This window comes from Natator depressus, chromosome 7 (genome assembly GCF_965152275.1).
Source record: "Natator depressus isolate rNatDep1 chromosome 7, rNatDep2.hap1, whole genome shotgun sequence".
Classification (NCBI taxonomy): domain Eukaryota; kingdom Metazoa; phylum Chordata; order Testudines; family Cheloniidae; genus Natator; species Natator depressus.
This window is the reverse complement of record NC_134240.1, coordinates 105,626,976-105,648,299: the sequence shown is the minus strand read 5'-3', so window position 1 is coordinate 105,648,299 and position 21,324 is coordinate 105,626,976. Positions and strand designations below refer to the sequence as shown.

At 39.0% G+C, this 21,324-nt stretch overlaps 1 protein-coding gene across 1 annotated transcript in view; it reads right to left on the bottom strand.

Moving 5' to 3' along the window:
* ATE1 (arginyltransferase 1) overlaps positions 1 to 21,324 on the bottom strand; it is a 176,508-nt gene that overhangs the window by 22,475 nt on the left and 132,709 nt on the right. The window contains 1 exon segment of the mRNA XM_074959230.1: positions 14,066 to 14,186. Within this exon segment, the coding sequence (XP_074815331.1) occupies positions 14,066 to 14,186 (121 nt within the window).

Genomic DNA, 21,324 nt, shown 5'->3' with positions numbered 1-21,324 from the left:
GCAATTGAACATTCTGCACTCTACTTTTATGCAAAAGAGGCAGAAGACAAGTAAGCAAGCTCATACCAGGGAGTTATTCAAAAAAAGCAGCTTCCAGGGTATGTCATAGTATCATTACAGATTCAGCCCAATCTCCTACACTTTCCACAACTACAGTGATCATTGATGTTGATAATGATGACCCTGAGACACTGCAAGATCCTGAAGTGCCTTCTGAATCATCAAAGAAAGATTAAATTATGTTCAGTATACCTTTTGTGTTAAGTGTATTTATAGTGATCTGGGTTTATGCCATGCGCTGCCCATAGTGATATGTAGTATCATAAGATAACCTACTGGATAGAAAACTTTACCTGTATACACCTAAATGCGTCAAAAAACCAACCACTCTGCAGTGAAGTACTACTACTAGATTGGTGAATACCTGTGTACTGTAGTTTATACTTTATTCATTTTATTGTATTCTAATTCTTTGAAAATTGGTATTTCATTCCCCCACCATGCCAGATAACAAAGCTTTTACTGTACTACAAAAACAATAGTCAGTTCTCTTTCATTTATAGGAAAATGTACTTATTTCATATTTGTCCCAGGCTGATGTATGTACAAGAGATATTATTAAAAAGCTAACATTTGCAACCCTCCTTTACAGCTACCTCCTAAGGAGGAAAATGCGGTAATTTCTGATACTACTGTGTGATAATTTTTAGACAAGTTGAGTTTTTAAAAGGCAATTACTCTGTTTTGAATAGATTTATTTTACATCTATTTTTTTTTCCCAAGAAGGTGCATGTGATACTGTTGAAAACACCTAAATTATGATCAGTTTGACACTGCAGATCATGCAGGAGAAATGTTAAAAACACTGAAGTTTATGTTTGGTTTGTATTTTATATAAATCCATTTGGATAGATTCAGAAACAACAGCGCTGTATTTACCAACTATCCGTGCTAAGACAAACTTTCAGAAGCATGCTAAATTTGCACCTGTAGTTCATTTTCTTGGTGCAAAAACGTAAACATAATTTGCTCTTGCAGAAAGGGAGGCCAAAATCAGTCCACTAAAAATACAGCACTAAATTGGATCGCAATTCCTGTACTTAATATGATCAATAAGCAAATATGCACATTCTACACTATGATGGCTACAAAATACAAAATGACTTTAAATGATGCTATATTACTACCATCACTACTTTTATATGAAGTTTGAAATTTATCCCATTTAGAAAAGTATAAACAGAGGATTACTACCTAAGTTGTATGTAAAGTGAAGTGCGTTTCAAACAAACACAAAGTTACAAAAACAGTCACTACATACTAGTTTCTCTAATGAAACATTGAAAGCACTATGCAAATGAACACGCTTGTAAAATGAACAGACCTATTTGTAACAACTCATGTAATGTCCAAGTCTGTGGGTATTTAGCAGTTTTGTTTTTTTACTAAAGAAAACCTTATTAAGCCTCAGGGAGCATATTCTTGAGGTGAATAAGGGGATTCACAGGATTGAAATATTGCTGGCATTTTAGTGTGCCAGTTAACCCAGGTTTTTTTTTTTTCTTTTTTCTGTACAATATAATCAAATACTTCAAATGTGCCAGTATATAATAATACAGCATATCAACTGAAATCTCCATTTTCCCAGTTGCACAGAGAATTGACTATGTAAGTGTGCCTGACACAGATGACTTGTGAGGGCAAGTGGTGTGAATTAATTAAATAGCAAAATATATGCTCAACATCCACTTTTAGATCATCAAAAGTTGGAGTTCCAGTTAAATGCTTTCTTTGTACCAAAAACTAACATTATCCATCTGCACCTGTTTTAATAAGAAGTACAAGCTATAATTCTATTTTTCTCCAACCTTGCTAATAATACAAAAATAAAGTGCCAATATTCTCCTGATTTCATATCTATTTTGTTATTAAGGTTATTAAATTGGTTCTACTGGATGAGTGTACTCACAGACTGATTTTGTTACTCTGAGGTTTGAAGCTGAAAAGACTTTACAGCTGCATATTTCTGCTTTAAATTAGAAACACAACCAACCCAATAGACAAGCAATAAGTAATCTTATTTACCCTTTTCACCGTCAATTCCATCTGCTTAGTGCTGGCTAATACTGGATGAAATTTTCTATATTCATTTTCCTCCAATGGCCTCTTTGTGGAAGGAAAATGGATGCAGACCGACAGACAGAGACATGACTTCCTGTTCTTTATTCCCAAATTATGGCAGCCCTGCATTAAGCTTTACCGACTCTGGACTTCAATGCTCCATACCAATGGGGTATGGAGACTAGGTGTTTTACAGTGACATGTGACCATGTCACCTGATAATGAAATCCATCTTAAATCTGGTACTTTTTCATTTAGGAGGAGGGATGGGGACCCAGAGAGACAAAAGATTCCCGCCTTGTGCCAAAGCTATAAAAGGGGGTGGAGCAGGACAAAAGAGGCTGCCAATCATGAGAAAACCCCTGCTTACCACATGAGATGTCTGCTGAAACTAGCAAGGACTGTACCAGGGGAAAGGATTGGGCTCAGACTAGGAAGGAGACTAGTCTGTGAAAGAAGTCTGTGACCTGTAATCAGTTTCTTAGACTTGCGCGTTTTTGCTTTATTTTGCTTGGTGACTTACTTTGTTCTGGTTGTTATTACTTGAAACCACTTAAATCCTGCTTTTTATACTTAATAAAATCACTTTTGTTTATTAATAAACCCAGTGTAAGTGATTAATAGCTGGGGGAGCAAACAGCTGTGCATCTCTCTTTATCTTTGTTATAGAGGGCGGACAATTTATGAATTCACCCCGTATAAGCTTTATATAGAGTAAAAACGGATTTATTTGGAGTTGTGGATCCTATTGGAAACTGGGTGTCTGGAGATAGCTGAAAACAGCTCAGCAGGTTACTTAAGTCTGCAGCTTTGGGGGTGTGGACCAGACCCTGGGTCTGTGTTGCAGCAGGCTAGCGTGTCTGGTTCAACAAGACAGGGTTCTGGAAGTCCCGAGCTGGCAGGCAAAACGGGCTCAGAGGTAATTTCAGCACATCAGGTGACAGTTGCAAGGGGGTGACCGAACTCGTCAGACTTTCCTTTTTTAAAATAATTCTGTTTTGGTACATTTTCACAATGTCAACAAGGGCAACACAAATAAGTTGTTCAATTACTTACGTTACAGTAAATATACACTATATTATACTCAAAATTAAAAGAACATTTTTAAGGTTGCATAATCAAGCAGTGAAAAGTTAGGAAATATCAGATTTAAGGTTACCTGTGAAATCTTAATTCAGTCCCCTTTGTGAATATACATTATGATTAAGACTATGATTTAGTCATGGGTATTTATAGTAAAAGTCATGGACAGGTCACAGGCAATAACTGTCCATGACTTTTACTATAAATAACCCTGACTAAATCTTGGGGTGGGGGAGGTCAACAGCATCAGCTGTTGGGGACCGCTGAGCAGTGGCTGCTCTGGCCGCCCCCGGGAATACTGCTGGGGAGCTGCCGTTTGGAGGGAGGACGGGGGGGGGAGGGGGACACTGCTGGGGAGGCGAGGCCAGCGGCACCAGCTGCCTGGAGCTGCCCAAGTAGCGGCCGATGCGGCTGGCCCAAGGGCCACTCCAGAAGTGACCAGTGGGGCTGCCTGGGGGGTCGCCTGAGTGGCTGTCCCCGGAGCCAGCTGCTTGGCAGCCCTGGGGTCAGCCACACTGGCCGCTGCAGAAGTGACTTCTGCGACAGACATGGAGCCCTAATTATGATACAATTTTTAATTACATGATCATACTCACTTTTTTCCATAGGACCTCTGCCTCATTCAGTGCACAGGATAGACAGTGCTCACTTTAATGGACAGCTATTCAATATTTTGCTTTATCCTCATTTGTTCTATCTATCTTAGGTACTTACATGTATTTATCCTCACAACTTTGGACAGGAATCTGTCCTTATTTTTGACTTTTGTAGAATACTCAACACAATGTCTATTAAAGCTCCAGGGGACAGTTTTAGTGAAGAAGTTGACTATTTTTAATGACAATAGATGACAAAGCACATCTTTAGAGGCATTCTGTATTGCTACTGAGAGTTTAGTTTCAATATACAGTAGACCCTTGGTCTGCAATAGGCTTCTCAGTTAAGGCAGAGTATTTCGAGGGATAAGAACTCATGATCTGTACACCACAGAGAAAACAGTTCAGAAGAATCTCACTCTCCAAACCTCCCTTTATTAAAAAAACAAAAAACTATCAGTACGTTTCACTGTTCTGTTAGTTTCCTGTCTATTTACATTTAATTAGTCAAATCCTGTTTATGTGAAGATACTTGGTGTTGCCTAAATGATTTCTATCAGGATCCTAACATACCTCTTCACAGAAGTATGAGGAATTGAAGATGCTGAAGGTTTAAACCTACCACAATTCCTTAAAACACCTATGCAAAGACAGCAAACAGAAATTTTATTTATCACTGAATTCACTACCACTTATAAAAAGAAAGAATATTTTAGCAAAGCACAGCTTGTATGCTCTAATATCTGAAGTTTAACTAGTGATTATAAAAACACTAACAATTTTTGATGAACCCAGTTATTTTTAAACTGTTTCATATCGTACATTAGAAACTACATATCTAGAGGTTTTCAACATGCTAATATACTCTAAAATCAGTTTTAAGGGTTTGCTGGCACACAATATGACTATTTCTGTAAGACTGGAAGCATTTTTTTGTTTTGTTTGTTAAATAAAGTGCATTGAACCCTATTATGTTGACCAGAATCAGTAATGAGTCCAACCTGATGCAGCTGTGAGGCACCAACTGATTTCCACCCTGAAAACTAGCCCAAATCACAGTTCCAAATAATTAGAGACTTCAAACAATTTGTTAAGCCTGAAAGAATTTTAATTAGCACCTATATTTTGTTTATATTATCTATGTTGGACTCTCCTTTGGTTTCATCACTTTGTTGTGTAATAACTGGAGGAATTTATCCCATCTCCCTCCTCCTCTCTTTCTTCAGTCTGCTGCTGCAGGGAAAGATATTAGATGCTGGAGCAGCAGAGTATGAGGAAGGAGAAAGAATGGTACAGTTTAAAGCCATTACAAAGACAGAGTGCAGAATGCTCCAAATATCAAAACACAAAAAATGTGAAACAGGCATAATCCTCTGTAATCAGAAATGCAAATACTATCCCAGTATTTCTGTTCTTAAAGTATGCCTTACCATTTGATCAAAACCAAATGCAAATGTGGAAAATTCACAAAAGTATTTTCTAGCTGATTTAAGGAAAGATACTTTTCTAGTACGTGGTAGACACAGGAACTTCAGAAATCTTAACAGTATTGCAGAGGTGGGGGAGGGAAGAGCTTAAAAAAAGTTCTACATTGCTCAGGAGATTTTAACAAATGCAGTAAATACACCCTTCCCTCACCAACCAATTATTCTGCAACTGCTAAATTCAATTGGAATTATTTGGCTTTTTAGAAAGTGGCAAAAAGTGTTGGTTCTTTTCCTGTCTTGATCAATGTCTGCAAAATGTTCTCACCTTGAAAAATATATGTTAAGGAAGACAGGGAGAAGAGAATTTCCAGTGACTTTTTATTGCCAAAAGGTGACACTGAAAATGTTGTGTAGCTTCTTTCAGCTGTTTATTGAAACTAGTTACTAATTTGAGAGTAGGGAGGCCTATAGCTGAAAAATTGGGAGCTCTTAATAGAATAACTACAGGTAGGGTAATAGTATTACGGAAAATCCAGTCATCTAAAATAGAACAGTATTGTCTAATCCACCTTAATTATAGGCTCTCACATTACTGACTGTACTGAGGGTGTGCTGCAGGAAACTGGCCCTGCAGTAGAGAGCAGCTTCCTTAGAGCCAGCAGCTACTTAAACCTCAAATGACTGTAAGCTCACAGCAGGCCTCATATATTTCAGCATGTAACTGTGTTTTCATTTCCTTAAACCACAGGACATAAGTCTGATTTCAAATAGTGTCTGGACTGAGATATTCAATACTGATAAAGATACAAAGTTTTACATCTTAAAATTTCCAAATGTTTCTTCTATGATAAGGATTCCATAGCCCAGAGCTGCTGATGCTCCCTTACCCCTATTGGGTTATCTTCCAAGTCTCTAGTTTATTCACTGCCACACTATCACCAACCTACATTAATTTGGTTATTTAGCAAGTACAACAACATTTTCCTTTCCTGGGGCAAGGAACAAAGCCAGCCTCCAAACCAATTTATTTCCTTATCCCACTCGTGTCTTTGCACATTTTTCCATGCTTTCTCTTTGGAATGCAATGACTTAGTCCTGCTTTGTCAAGCCACCATCCTCCCTATTTAAATGCCTCCTCAAAACTACTTTTTTCATGATATCCACAAGCACTTAAAAACAAAATTCCAAATAAGTTCCCTCGTCTTTTTTCCCCACTGCGCCTTGTTATTGTTGTAGCTCTATTATAAAAACTTTGGAGAAGAAACGGTCTTTGTTTTCGTGTTTTGTACAATACCCAACATAATAGCTGCATTAAATATTTAAAAAGTAACATTTCTGTCTAGGTATTTATATAGCCCTCATTATTGTGGTATCAGAGCGCCCCACAATCTTTAATGTATTTATCAACACTCCTGTGACGTAGGGAAGTGCTATTATCCCTATTTTACAGATGGGGAACTGAGTGACAGAAAGACTAAATGATTTGCCCAGTCATACACAAAATCTGTTGCAGAGCTAGGTCTTTTGAGTCCTAGGTCAGTGCCCTAACCATTGAGGGGAATCCTTCCTCTCAACATATGCCAATAACAACCATACAATAGGTGTGGTGGCTTGGTAAGTTTTGACATTTCAATGGCAACCCATTATATATGCAACTATATAAGCCTTCATAATGTGGGCAGTCCACTGCAAGGAGTAGGCTTGGCTCTCTTGAACAGCGTGTGACATGCTTGGTATCTACTTTTAGAGCAATCAGGGTATGCTGAGGGAGGAGAAGCATTGGAATTAGACACCCTCTTCACCAAGTAACATATGAAACACCCCCTCCCCCCGCCCATTGCTGTAGATTCATTCCTTATTCCATAAATTCCACTGGGTTTTAAATTCAGGAACTGAGCAAAATAAATGCAAAAGGAGGCACAGGAGTTTACAGCAAGTGATCCAATAAAATCATTTAGCCAATAGTAGCACAAATCAGGAATGACTAATAATGCAGCAAAAAGAAAAATCTAGTTTTTCTTTTAGAAAGTCAAAGAATGTATAACTATTCACTAGCATATTAGAACGATAATTAAAATATACACCCCACCATGGCAAATATAATAACCCTTCTCTAAGCCTTGGCCCTCTCCCCAAATGTCCAGGAGCAAAAATATTTTTTTGCAGCATGCTTCCCAGTTAAACAGATCTAGGCACCGATGGACCAATGGGTGGGGAAAGGAGCGAATTTCAAAGCAGAAAACCTATCATGGAAAATGCCCTACCAGCAATCTTCATTTTTACCAGAGAGGCACTTTTCACTCTTCTGCTGACCACAGCTGTGGCAGTACTGGAGAGGGAGAATGAAGGTCTTTCAGACACCAGGTCATTCATAGATTAAGGTCAATACCATGAAATGCACCAAAAATCTTATTGGCAGCCAATGGAGATCACTGAGCACTGGTGTTGTGTCTTCCCAAGAAGAACCCCTGTTTAATAAATGGGCTGATGCATTCTGCATTAAATTTCAATTTCAGTGGTCTCAATGTCCATCACATTGTTATATTAAGCACGTTACATGCAATCTAATTGCATGGTGACAAAGCATATTACACACCTACATTACTGGAATGATGTGAGGCTTAATAAATGTTTGCATTTCCATGATATCCTAATTTAACAGGTCCTACTGTAAGTGCACATATTGCACTAATACAACACTTTTCAAACAAGCACCATATGCTACTGTTTTAGTCCCTGCAACAGTTTACTTGTAGGGAGCAAAACAGTGACATGATATCACTTAGTACCGCTACTACTGCATATGATGTTCCTTAAATAGACATGGGCTAATGAAACAGGAAGATATAACTGGTGGCAATATGAATGGCAGGGTATATTATTTATATACACACAAAAGGTCCTACCCAGGTTTCCATAATGAGCTCTACTTTTAAGGAATTTTATAGACAATTAACATTGCAAATTCCCTCAAGTTAAAATTCAGCTCAGGAGTTGTACAAAATACATATTTTTTTTGTTTCCTTTCAAATGCATTGAAGTAGCTAGATATTTTCAGATACTTTATTACCACCTCTAGAACTCCCCATTATTGAAGTTCTCTGTGTTCCCATAATCTTCCTACTGATGAGCAGTGCTGAATGTAGCTCCTTCTAAGGTCCAAAGCAACCCCTTCAGTCAACCAGACAGCTTGTGAGAAAGGACAATATGTCCTCCATCCTTCCCCACACTGCAGATATACTGCCATTGAAACACTAATTCTTTATTCAGCTGTCAACTACACACTAAAAAACCCCAACACTAAAGTACATGGAAATATTCTTATGATTTTAAATAAGAATTAAGGAAAAATAGGGCAAATAATATTTAATTCCATTACTGTTCATGCTCACAGAAAAAAAAAGAACGGGATATCATTAGGGAACCACAGTTTCAAACATCAAGATGTACATTCAAGCCATGTGGACTCTAAGCCCTGGTCTACACTACAAATTTAGGTCGAATTTAGCAGCGTCAGATCGATTTAACTCTGCACCCATCCACAAAACAAAGCCATTTCTGTCGACTTAAAGGGCTCTTAAAATTGATTTCTGTACTCGTCCCCAACGAGGGGATTAGCGCTGAAATCGACATCACCGGGTCGAATTTGGGGTAGTGTGGATGCAATTTGACGGTATGGGCCTCTGGGAGCTATTCCAGAGTGCGCCATTGTGACCGCTCTGGACAGCACTTTCAACTCAGATGCACGAGCCAGGTACACAGGAAAAGCCCTGGGAACTTTTTAATTTCATTTCCTGTTTCGCCAGCATGGCAAGCTGATCAGCACAGGTGACCATGAAGTCCCAGAATCGCAAAAGAGCTCCAGCATGGACCAAACGGGAGGTACTGGATCTGATCGTTGTATGGGGAGACGAATCCGTGCTATCAGAACTCCATTCCAAAAGATGAAATGCAAAAATATTTGCAAAAATCTCCAAGGGCAGAGGCTTGGATGGACAGAGGCTACAACAGGGACCCGCAGCAATGCCGTGTGAAAATTAAGGAGCTCAGACAAGCCTACCAAAAAACCAAAGAGGCAAATGGCCGCTCCGGGTCAGAGCCCCAGACATGCAGCTTTTATGATGAGATGCATGCAAGTCTAGGGGAAGCCCCTACCACTACCCCACCCCTGTCTGTGGACACCTGCAAGGGGGGAGTCTCATGCAACAGAGATGAGGATTTTGGGGATGACGAAGATGACGAGGAGGAGGATAGCGCACAGCAGGCAAGCGGAGAAACCGTTCTCCCCGACAGCCAGGAACTGTTTATCACCCTGGAGCCAATACCCTCCCAACCCTCCCAAGGCGAGCTCCTGAACCATGAAGCTGGAGAAGGCACCTCTGGTGAGCGTACCTTTGTAAATATAAAATACATGGTTTAAAAGCAAGCGTGTTTAATGATTAATTTGCCCTGAAGACTTAGGATGCATTCGCGGCCAGTACAGCTACTGGAAAAGTCTGTTAACGTCTGGAGATGGAGCGGAAATCCTCCAGAGACATCTCCATGAAGCTCTCCTGGAAGTACTCCCAAAGCCTTTGCAAAAGGTTTCTGGGGAGGGCAGCCTTATTCCGTCCTCCATGGTAGGACACTTTACCACGCTAGGCCAGTAGCACGTAATCAGTGCGTAACAAAGCATGGCAGCGTATGGTCCCGGTGTTTGATGCATTCAAGCAACATCTGTTCTTTATCTCTCTGTGTTATCCTCAGGAGAGTGATCATCCCAGAGAATTGGATGTGGAGGGGTTTAGTTGGGTTTGTGCTGTACGTTTACCTGAAAACCGCAGCCCCTTCTTTTAAATGCCCAACCCAACAGGTGCTTGGTATGGGAAAGGAGGGTGCTGCTGTTTGAAACCATTCCCACATGTTATGAAGGTTGAAGAAGCCGAAAGACTGTGGCTTACCATGGCTGCCTGCAAGCCGAATGCTGTTGCCTGGCCCTGCGTGTGATCTCTCACACCAAACTGGCAGGCCCTCAATATAAGAGGCAAAATGAGACCTTGTACCGAAAGCACATGTGCTATGTAATGTTAACAGCTTGGTTCACCATGAAAGAGTCTACCCATTGTTCTCTAAAGTGTGTCTTTTTAAATACTGCTCTCCCTTTTTTTCTCCCACAGCTGCAAATATTTCAACGCTCCTCCTATCATCTCCATCCCAGAGGCTAGCGCTGATAAGAAGGTGAAAACGCACTTGCGATGAAATGTTCTCTGAGCTCATGCAGTCCTCCCACACTGAAAGAATGCGTGGAGGCAAACAAAGGCAGAGTCCAAGAAAGCAGAAAATGAACGCGAGGACAGGAGGGACAAGCAAGATGAGAGGTGGTGGGAACAAGATGAGAGGAGGCAGGAAGCAATGCTGAGGGGGATCAAACTGATATGCTCCGGCGTCTGGTGGAGGTGCAGGAAAGGCAGCAGGAGTACAGACCACCGGTACAGCCCCAGTGTAACTGCCCGACCTCCTCCCCAAGTTCCATAGCCTCCTCACCCAGATGCCGAAAAACGCGGAGGGACGGGGGGGCTCCGGGCACCCAACCACTCTACCCCAGAGGGCTGCCCAAGCAACAGAAGGCTGACATTCAATAAGTTTTGAAGTGCAGTGTGGCCTTGTCCTTCACTCCTCCCACACCCCATCCGGTGCTTCCCTCCTCCCCCACCCCTCCTGGGCTACCTTGGCAGTTATCCCCCTATTTGTGTGATGAATTAATAAAGAATGCATGATTTTGAAACAACGTTTCACCTCTGCAAGCAGTGATCCAAGTGGGGAGGACAGTTGGCTTACAGAGAAGTAGAGTGAACAAAGGGGGAGGGTTTTCATTAAGGAGAAACAAAGAGAACTGTCACACCGTAGCCTGGCCAGTCACGAAACTGGTTTTCAAAGCTTCTCTGATGCACAGCGCGCCCTGCTGTGCTCTTCTAATCGCCCTGGTGTCTGGCTGTGTGTAATCAGTGGCCAGGTGATTTGCCTCAACCTTCCACCCCATCATAAACGTCTCCCCCTTACTCTCAAGAATACTGTGGAGCACACAGCAAGCAGCAATAACAATGGGAATATTGGTTTCGCTGAGGTCTAACCAAGTCAGTAAACTGCGCCAGCGTGCTTTTAAACATCCAAATGCACATTCTACCATTCTGCACTTGCTCAGCCTATAGTTGAACAGCTCCTTACTATTGTCCAGGGTGCCTGTGTATGGCTTCATCAGCCAGGGCATTAAGGGGTAGGCCGGGTCCCCAAGGATAACAATAGGCATTTCAACATCCCCAACAGTTATTTGCTGGTCTGGGAAGTAAGTCCCTTCCAGCAGCTGTTCAAACAGACCAGAGTTCCTGAAGATGCGAGCGTCATGTACCTTTCCCGGCCATCTCACGTTGATGTCGGTGAAATGTCCCTTCTGATCCACCAGTGCTTGCAGCACCACTGAAAAGTACCCTTTGCGGTTTACATACTGGCTGCCAAGGTGGTCCAGTCCCAAGACAGGGATATGCGTTCCGTCTATTGCCTCACCACAGTTAGGGAATCCCATTGCAGCAAAGCCATCCACCATGACCTGCACATTTCCCAGAGTCACTACCCTTGATAGCAGTAGCTCGGTGATTGCGTTGGTTACTTGGATCACAGCAGGCCCCACTGTAGATTTGCCCACTCCAAATTGATTCCCGACTGACCGGTAGCTGTCTGGCATTGCAAGCTTCCATAGGGCTATCACCACTTGCTTGTGAACTGTGAGGGCTGCTCTCATCTTGGTATTCTTGCACTTCAGGGCAGGGGAAACCAAGTCACAAAGTTCCATGAAAGTGCCCTTATGCATGCGAAAGTTTCGCAGCCACTGGGAATCATCCCAGACCTGCAACACTATGCAGTCCCACCAGTCTGTGCTTGTTTCCCGGGCCCAGAATCGGCGTTCCACAGCATGAGTCTGCCCCATTGCCACCAGGATGTCCAAATTGCCAGGGCCCGTGCTTTGAGAAAAGTCTGTGTCCATGATAGTCCATCACTATCATCACCATGCTGCTGTCACTTCCTCGCCTGCTTTTGCAGGTTCTGGTTCTGCACATACTGCAGGATAATGCACGAGGTGTTTACAATACTCATAACTGCCGCAGTGATCTGAGCGGGCTCCATGCTTGCCGTGGTATGGCGACTGCAGGTGAGCAGAGTTGCAGCGGAAGTGGTGGCTGACGACGGATGCCATGAGAATAGACATTTATAGAGAATGACGAGAGGACCTGTGAGGTGGATTCATGAGAGCAGGAGAGCAGAGCTGTAGAGGAAGTGGTGGAGGATGACTGTTAGCACCGCGCACATTTCCCGAGGAAGAACACATGTACCCAGGAGCCCATGACAGACAACATGGAGAAATTTGCTCTTGAAACAATAGCAGCAGAGCAGAGTTGCAGCGGAAGCTGTGTATGATGACGGTCAGCAGTCCTATTGCACCGTCTGCTGCCAGCAGCACCTGGGACACAATAGCGGTGGTGTCGGCGAGCTGAGCTGAGCTGAGCGGGATGCACGCTTGCCGCGGTATGGCGTCTGCGTGGAAAAAAGGCGCAAAAGGATTGTCTGCCGTTGCTTTCACGGAGGGAGGGGGGACTGACAACATGTACCCAAAACCACCCGCAACAATGTTTTTGCCCCATCAGGCATTGGGAGCTTATCCCAGAATTCCAGTGGGCGGGGGAGATTGCGGGAACTGTGGGATAGCTACCTACAGTGCACCGCTCCGTAAGTCCACGCTAGCCACAGTAGTGAGGACGCACTCCACCAACTTAATGCACTTAGTGTGGACATATGCAATCGACTGAATAAAATGATTTCTAAAAATCGACTTCTATAATATCTACCTAATTTTGTAGCGTAGACATACCCTAATGGTTTTACATCTTTGAATGGTACAATGGTCGGTGACCTCATAGAGTGGTGATATGAAGAGACAGCTTTGTGGTGAAAAAGAAAGGTATTCAGCACCTCATTTTAAGCTATTTTTAAAATGAGTTCTCCCAAAGACATGCAGTGCTGGCTTCCTGTCCTTGTGCCACCTCTCTCATGCATGCGCTATCCAGTGCTATAATACTCCTACAGAACCTTTCCGGAGCATTGAGTTGGCCTACAGGAGAGGTACATCTTTTTTATTCTATTATGTTGTTTTTAATCTTTTTTATCATTTTATATTCTGAACTGTGATGATTTTGATCAGAACATCACATGCTGGTGAATCACTGTGTGAAAGAAGCAATCCAGACACTAAGAGGTAAAACAAGGTGAAGTCAAGATTAGTCATATGCACAATGCTCCTCTTATCTTCACTATTTGAGGTATTCATCATATAATCCCCTACAGGTACTGAATCTTTGTTAATAAATGCATTTGGAGATCCCTTTTAATTCAATTTTGGTACTCTTTTCAGCTTAAGATATTTATCCTGACTTCTTTCCTTTTTCTTTATTTAAATATTTGTATCAGACTGAAGTCTAAAGAAGGAAAAGACTGGTCATTTAGCTCATCAAATGGACTGAATAAATAATGTATATGTTCACATAAAGCCATTAGGAAATATTCACTTTAAATTACATATATTCTATGGAATGTATTATACACTGAAACCTTTTCATTTTCATCACTTGCATACTGTTAATAGACAGCTGAAGACATGCTCTCTATTTGCTATGATTACTGGAAGTGCTTTTTTGATGTTTATAAAAATAGATATAAGGCTTTATGGAAATCTTATTAGCAGATGATGTCAGTGATAGATATTGTAAAAGTAAGTTAGACAATTTGGCCTACCTTTTATTATAAACCTACCTGCTTTTAAGTCCTGGTTGAAGCGACAATACTTAGAGTGCTCAAGTGTAGGTAGACACTGCTCAATGGGTACCCAGACATATGTCTCTGGACACAATAAGTCAGATGGCCTATACTGACCCTATGAAGAAGAATGAAAAAAAGAATAGACATATCAGTTACATAACATGCCAGCTACAAGACTCCAGAGTTCACTATGTGCAAGGAATGGTTTTAATCAAGACTAAACAAAATGATCCAGAAACAACTTCACCATAAACATTAAGTGACCCTGTTAGTGATTTCTGCACCATCTCAGAAACACAAGCTTGACTTGGGTATCTTTTAAAAAAAGGTTTCTCAAATTAATATATTAATATATTTTATGGTGTCCACAATGAATACTCAAGTCTTGCTTCTTTGAACTCTAAACTCAGTTATTACCTACAGTCTTGCTGAGTTGGTGCTGACAATAAAAAATTCAGCACTACAAAAGCAGTTTGTTTGAAATGTTGTTCATTCGAAACACAAAAAGAACAGTATGACCCACCATTATGGCAGCAAACTGTTTTTATCGTGTTAGTGATGAATCATTTGTTCTATGCCCTTTAATGAAATATTAAAATACAAAAGAAGAAATGGAACATTTTTGTTAATTCAATATACAAGTCAATATTCAATATTCCAAGAATATCATGAGTAGCATTAGGAAAGCCCCAGAGATAGAATTTTTGTTAAAAGGATAATCTTCCCAAGATTATAAGGTGTTTCTAGAAATGAAAAAACAACTAAAATATTCCTTATCCCAGCAGTTAAAGAAAATTATCACCTCAGCAATAATTTGTCACTCTAATCAGACAATTCACCCCGTTTAAAACAAGTTTGATCTTTGAGCTGTTAATTACTTTGAAACCCCACCTTTGACCTGTTATTCATTTTAGTCACTCCCCCCATTGAACCTCCATACACAGTTCAAGAAATGTGGTGGCACTATCAAACATGACTAGTTTTCGAACAGAAAACATGTATCACGTTACAAGGGCTATGCTATGAAAAGTAAAAAAACAAAGAACAAATTCGAGCGACATAGGGTCTGAAACCCACTGCTCATGAGCACAATTATGACAAATCACACTGAATGTAGCAGAGTCTGAAGCCTGCATCTCAAACAGTTTCAGCCACTTCTTTAAAAAGTTCATTTTGCGTAATAAAAAAGACAATCAGTTGATGTTCATCTTCTACTGCCAAAAAATTGGCAGAGACTTCTCTTGAAAAAAGTTGACGCTAAAGAGCTGATAGAAGATCTGAAAAAGGGTTTAAATTGTTATTGCGGCTATACTTCAATGACAACAATGTCCTTGAAACCATCTCATTCACAGAATTAAATTAATCAGTGTTCTGTTCTTCCACTTGAATACTCAAATCTTTATGCAGTGGCACATTTGATCTTGAAGAATTAGAAGAAATAAATTTTCTGAATTTTTTGAGACAAGCATAAATCCTCTCTCCTGGTACTAAACTCTCAACAATATTTAGATGATCTTGTTTTATTACTTTCAATTAATTGCTTCCTGCCAATTACTTCAACTTTAGGCATGCTGAGTCAGAAATTCATACAGATGTCATACAATTAAAATACTAACCACCCATTTACAGTACTGATCAGCAGCTTTCATACTTATTACAGTTAGAATGAGAAACAACCACCTAGTAATTGCAATATTAAGACTGATCACTGAAAAAATAAGATGAACTAATCAGTTTTACACAGAACCACATCCAGGCTACATTCCTGAAGCTTCTAGCAAGCGAAGCCCTTCTAACGGTTCCCAGCTCCATTCACTCCATCCTTCCACTTCAAATGATAGTTCATTCTGCTCACTAGCAATGCCTCTCTTTCCAAGCATCAATGACTCCAATTTGTAGGTTGTTTTTTTTAAGGCTTCTGTATAATCAATACCTTTTGTTGGATTAAACTGATTACTTTGCATTTACAGACAACCAGGAAGTTTTCATTTAGAGTAGCCTTCCGTATACAGTGTTTGCTTAAAACACGCAATAAAACATTTACTTTAAAAACTCTCTATCTGACCTTGATTTTCTCATTTGAAAATCATTCAGGATCAGTTTGTAACTATTGCTGTTTTACGAAAAGCAAATTTCTACTTTAAGTTAAAACAATATTCCTCAACTCCAAGTATAAGCTTAAACCTCATGGCTTTAGAACATTCTCGTCTAAGCCAAAGACTAGAAATTGCTTTATTAAATAAACCACTCTTAAATGTTATGCTTTCTAAACAGAGCTGGTTGAATGAAACGTTAGTGTAACATTTACAGCACAATTTAAGTCACCATTACCCCAACGAAACAATTTGGGGATTTGGAAACCAGTTTGTCTTTTCAGCTAGATTGAGTAAAAAACTGTTTGTATTACAAGTGTAATTACTTATGGATTCAAATGGTCAAGAGTGGACAAATATTTTAGTAACCATCTCAGAGCTGTTTTCCAACCTAAACAATGGGGTAAGGCAATTTAACTCTTGCTCAGCCTCTTGCATACTGTACTTTCATCTACATAAGCAAGGAAAGCTTGGTCACTCATCTTAACTCAATTTTCCCTAAAATGCATTTACACTGGGTTTGAAAATATATTGAGTTTAAAGTTCTGAGTTCTGAAAATTAAATAAATGTGCAGCCCTCTGAAAAATTACATGGATTAATTGTGAAATTCTGTGTGTTTTGAGGTGAAGTTTTAGGTATAAAATTAACTAGAGTCAAGTATTAACTGGCAGATTCTAAACCAAAGGAAAGACCAAAGAAATGGCTACCTCAAGCACTGCCTGTAACAAGTACAAAAGCAGAAGTCCAAAATGTTTTTAAGAATGGATAGTGATATCTAACTGTGAAAAAACACCACTTTCAAGGAATAAAGTGGAGCCTCAAATTAAAATTAACTATATCCCTGGCAAATCCACAAACCTTCATTACACACGGAACATTTTTGTCATAAGATTTACTATTAAAATGCAATCTAATTTAGAGCTATCACAGCTTCGAAACAAAAAAACCCCAGGAACTCATAATTTCAGTGATATAGCCCCAAACCCAATTCTTTACATATTAAGTAAAGTAGACATTTGAGAAAATTTCAAAGTTGACTTGAGTAGTTAGTTTGACAACTCTCATTACAACTCTCATTTTTAAAATGGAAGTTGTGTGTCTAAATTCATATTGGCTTTCTATTTATATTGTGCCATTAAAACTCACTGCAGCATGAAAAAAGTTGTATGCATGAGTCATACTAATAGATGTAAAATATCTACATTCCCTCGTACCATGGTGGAAATTTGCAACATACACAAAGGATTTTTTCAATATAAACTCATAGGAAATCTTACATTCTTCAGTGAGTATATATTATCAGAAAAGAGGAAAACATATTCCAGTCCTTGGAATCATTCAATTGGGCCCTTTATACTTTCTCCTGGGTCGTCACCTGAAAGTTTTCATCATAATCTTTGACAGAAAAGGACCTGAATTACTAATACTGAAGACAAAAGAAGTGTGCATATAGAAAGGAGTGAAATCATCCCAACTCACTTCTATAGTGTTTGACATTTATGAATTAATTACAATATTTTTTAGATTTAGACTTAATCTCAATATATATGTACAGTTTACACTACACTGTAATCTACCATAGCTAGAAACAAGTGCCTCTAATATTAGAAAGGGGGGATGGAGCATATGCTGTTCAACTGGCGATTTATGAGATACTGGAGCTTATGCCTGTCCTTGTCCCAGGACTAAATATTGCCTGTTCTGAACCTCGAGCCATTAAATTTTTGTGGGGAAATTCCACATGGGGAGGAGGAACAACGAAGAGAAGCAAACGGTTCTCTGGCAAGTTGCTTTATGTTTCCTGCCTCCAAATATTTAGAATCTTAGCAATAGTCATGCTGGAGATGGATAGAGTGCAGATGAGGTGGTCACGGTAGGCTGAGTTTATCACATGGATATCACTTGAAATATAAATGTATGTAGAGTGAAAACTATACCAGTACCCAAGCCTCTTAGGTAATCTCCGCTCTGTTTTCAAGTATCCCCAAACATTACATACATGTTTTTTCCTCCCTTTTTTAAATGCTGTGGTTCACTAACTACCTAAATCCAAATTCTGCAATGTCATCAAGAGGGAGAAGCTGTGTGTGTGTTCCTCAGAGTAACTTGGATAACTCTGTTATAATAATTTAAATTTCAAAAACTACAGGAAAGCTACAGAATGCACATAGCAGGAGATTTTATGGAAGTCTACAACCACTTTATAACACATTAGAACAATACCGCTGTATTTTAGATATAACCCTAAGACTTTTTTTTTTTAAACAAAAAAACAACTTACAGGCAATATAATTTGATTCACCATAAATAATTTAAACAGCTAAATGAGAAGATACGATATGCTTCATACACTCCCATTTTACTGTAGAAAACATAAGTATCTAGCCAGGGTTTCATTTGTGTATTTTAGCACCCTTTCCATAAACAATCACTGGCAAACACTCAGATTTCATTTTTCCTTTCTAAGAAAAATATCAAAGTGTACAATCAATATCACAAAGAAGCAGTTCTGGAAATATTAAAAATATACCCAGAAAGTCTAGAAGAAATGAGCATGCTGTCTCAAGAGGAAAAAAACCTTTGCACAGGTAGTCTCATTTAGGTTCATCACAGCAGTGTAACTGAAGATTTCCAAAACAACTGCCCAAAAAGATTCATCTCTGGATTCAAATTAAAGAATAAAATTTCATTTGACCTATGGCATAAATAAATTTTGGCTTACTTCTCCTAATAACCTAAAATCCTTTGCTCTTATGGTACTGTAGTTACGGTAGTGACCATCTTGAGGATTTTTAAATATAAGACGACTTCCATTAGAAAAAACTACATCACCTCATAGACCACCTCTAACTCTAAGCACTTGAGTTCCAGTGCCACCTGCTGATGACTCATCTTGTCAATCTAGAAAGCGTGCCTAGCGGAAAATTATTTTGCAGATAATAGGATGCTGCACTTTTTAAAAGAATGTGTAAATAGTGGGTTTAATAGATCTGGAAATTATAGTATAATGGAATTGCCTTCTCATAGATTCTAAATCCAGTGCTCAAGTTATTTATCTGCTAAGGCTAGATTTTCTTTTCCAGGGATTTGCAAAAAACAGTTTTGTTGAGACGACAAAATGTCAGTACATTTTGGGTTGGGATTACCCTCCATAAGAAGTTGTTTTAATTTCTACTGTAGATAAGATGAACATCACTTCGGTAAACCTTATCTAAAATCCTATACCTTCCAAGTACCAAAAATAAAATGAATGTCTTCATAAAAATCAGTGCACACATCTTGACAATTGATTTGTTTAAAAAAAAAAAAGATACTGAAAACAATCATCACTGAAAGATTTCTCTGAGACTGATGTTTCTTTCTAGAGGGCTAATTTACTGCCATGTAAACACGGACTTATTTTTGTAAAAGAAATAAGACATGCTCTATTTTTATTTTCACTAGTGGGCTTTTTTCCTTCTTATATTTAATATAAAAAGAGAAAAAAATCTTTAATATGACATTCAGGATATTATTAAGCATTCTTGGATATTAATTGTAAACTTCTGGAGACAACTTGGCAGACTCACAAGAAAACTTAAATTAACAATTCACACCATGCCGTTTTTTGTTTTACAGTTTCCAAATCAAAGTCATCAGAAGCTTCTCTGAACTTTTGTCCCAGAGCAAGAGCAAAGGTTTTAATGAAACTTCAGTCTGGAGATTACTTTTTAAATACTTTGAAAAATCTGAGGGATTTGGTGAGCATTTGAGATGAAAATCATCAGCATAGTTTGTTTTTACAGTTTAAGTCAAATTTAAAATGTAAAAGCACAAAAGAAAGATAATAGTCTCAAAAACAAAGAGGATTAAGTACCAGTAGCATTGAACAAACAAGAAAGAAAGGTTAAACATACATTTAATTCTTATATCAGGTAAAGTTTACATCTGTATTTTATTTTTCCCACAATAAACCCACTGATCTTTTATTAAAAGTGAATTAAGGCAGCCTTCATCTCAGTTTCCAGCCAGCTGCTTAAAGAGAAGCTCTAACACTACATAAACAAAACAACCCAAATTATCAACAGCAATCCATTAGGGCTAGGCAGCACATCATGAGAAAAAGTAAGTCAGCCTTAAAGGTTTATTAAATTCAGGCTTTTCATTGAAAGACAATACCAATGGAATCCCATCAGCAAAAAATTACAGCAGACCCTTGCTCCCTGATTTCATTACATAAACAAAGATAGACTTTATTGGCCCCCAAGAGAGCGCTTTACAAGTAACTCTAGCTACTCTGTTTTCACAAACTGTGTTTGGTCTGTGCTACACTGAGTCAGTGAGGTGAGCCAGAACTAGCAGAGAAAGAGCTAAACATCTGAATCCATTTGTACTTCTAACATTCAGAAATCACTCCTATGTATTCCATGTGTCAACAGGTGAGCCTAAAAGACTTAAAAAATGAAGAACTCTCTTGCTCAATATATTACTCAAATTTTTTTTAAAATATCCAGTAATATTAATATACAATCAAACTTCAATTCTAAGTAGAGCTGGTTGGAAATTTTCCAACAGAATATTTTTCTGTCAGAAAACGTTGCTTTGTCGACAGCTAAATATTTCAAGGAACATACCACTTGTGATGAAAATTGGTTTTGAAACTAAGTTTGAAAAAAGCATTTTTGACATTTTTGGAACGGAACATTTAGATTTTTTGTTTGAGTTTATTTTTATATAATATAATATAAAATATTATAGCATAATCTGGATGCAAATAATAAAAAAAGTCTTAAATTATTTTAGCACATCTTGTTCTCTACAACACACTGTGAATAAGTACTTTTTATGTAATCTTCAAAATATATTAACCACGCAATCGAGATTTTCCAAGACATGAATACAATATTCTTGGAAGTTTAACTGCACTTTCGGTATTAAGACACACTCCTAGGGCATGAGAGACAGTTCGCGGCACCTCTTGCTTTTTTATGCACACGGGATGTTACTTGCACCCCTCTTTTTTGTGCTCAAGAAGTTTAAAATCAAAATTCAAGGAGAAACCCCCTTCCACCCAGCAGTAGGTTTTCTGTACTTTGTGTACATTTTATTAACTGTGATATCATTAAAAAGAAAAAGGCGGACTTGTGGCACCTTAGAGACTAACAAATTTATCCTCCTTT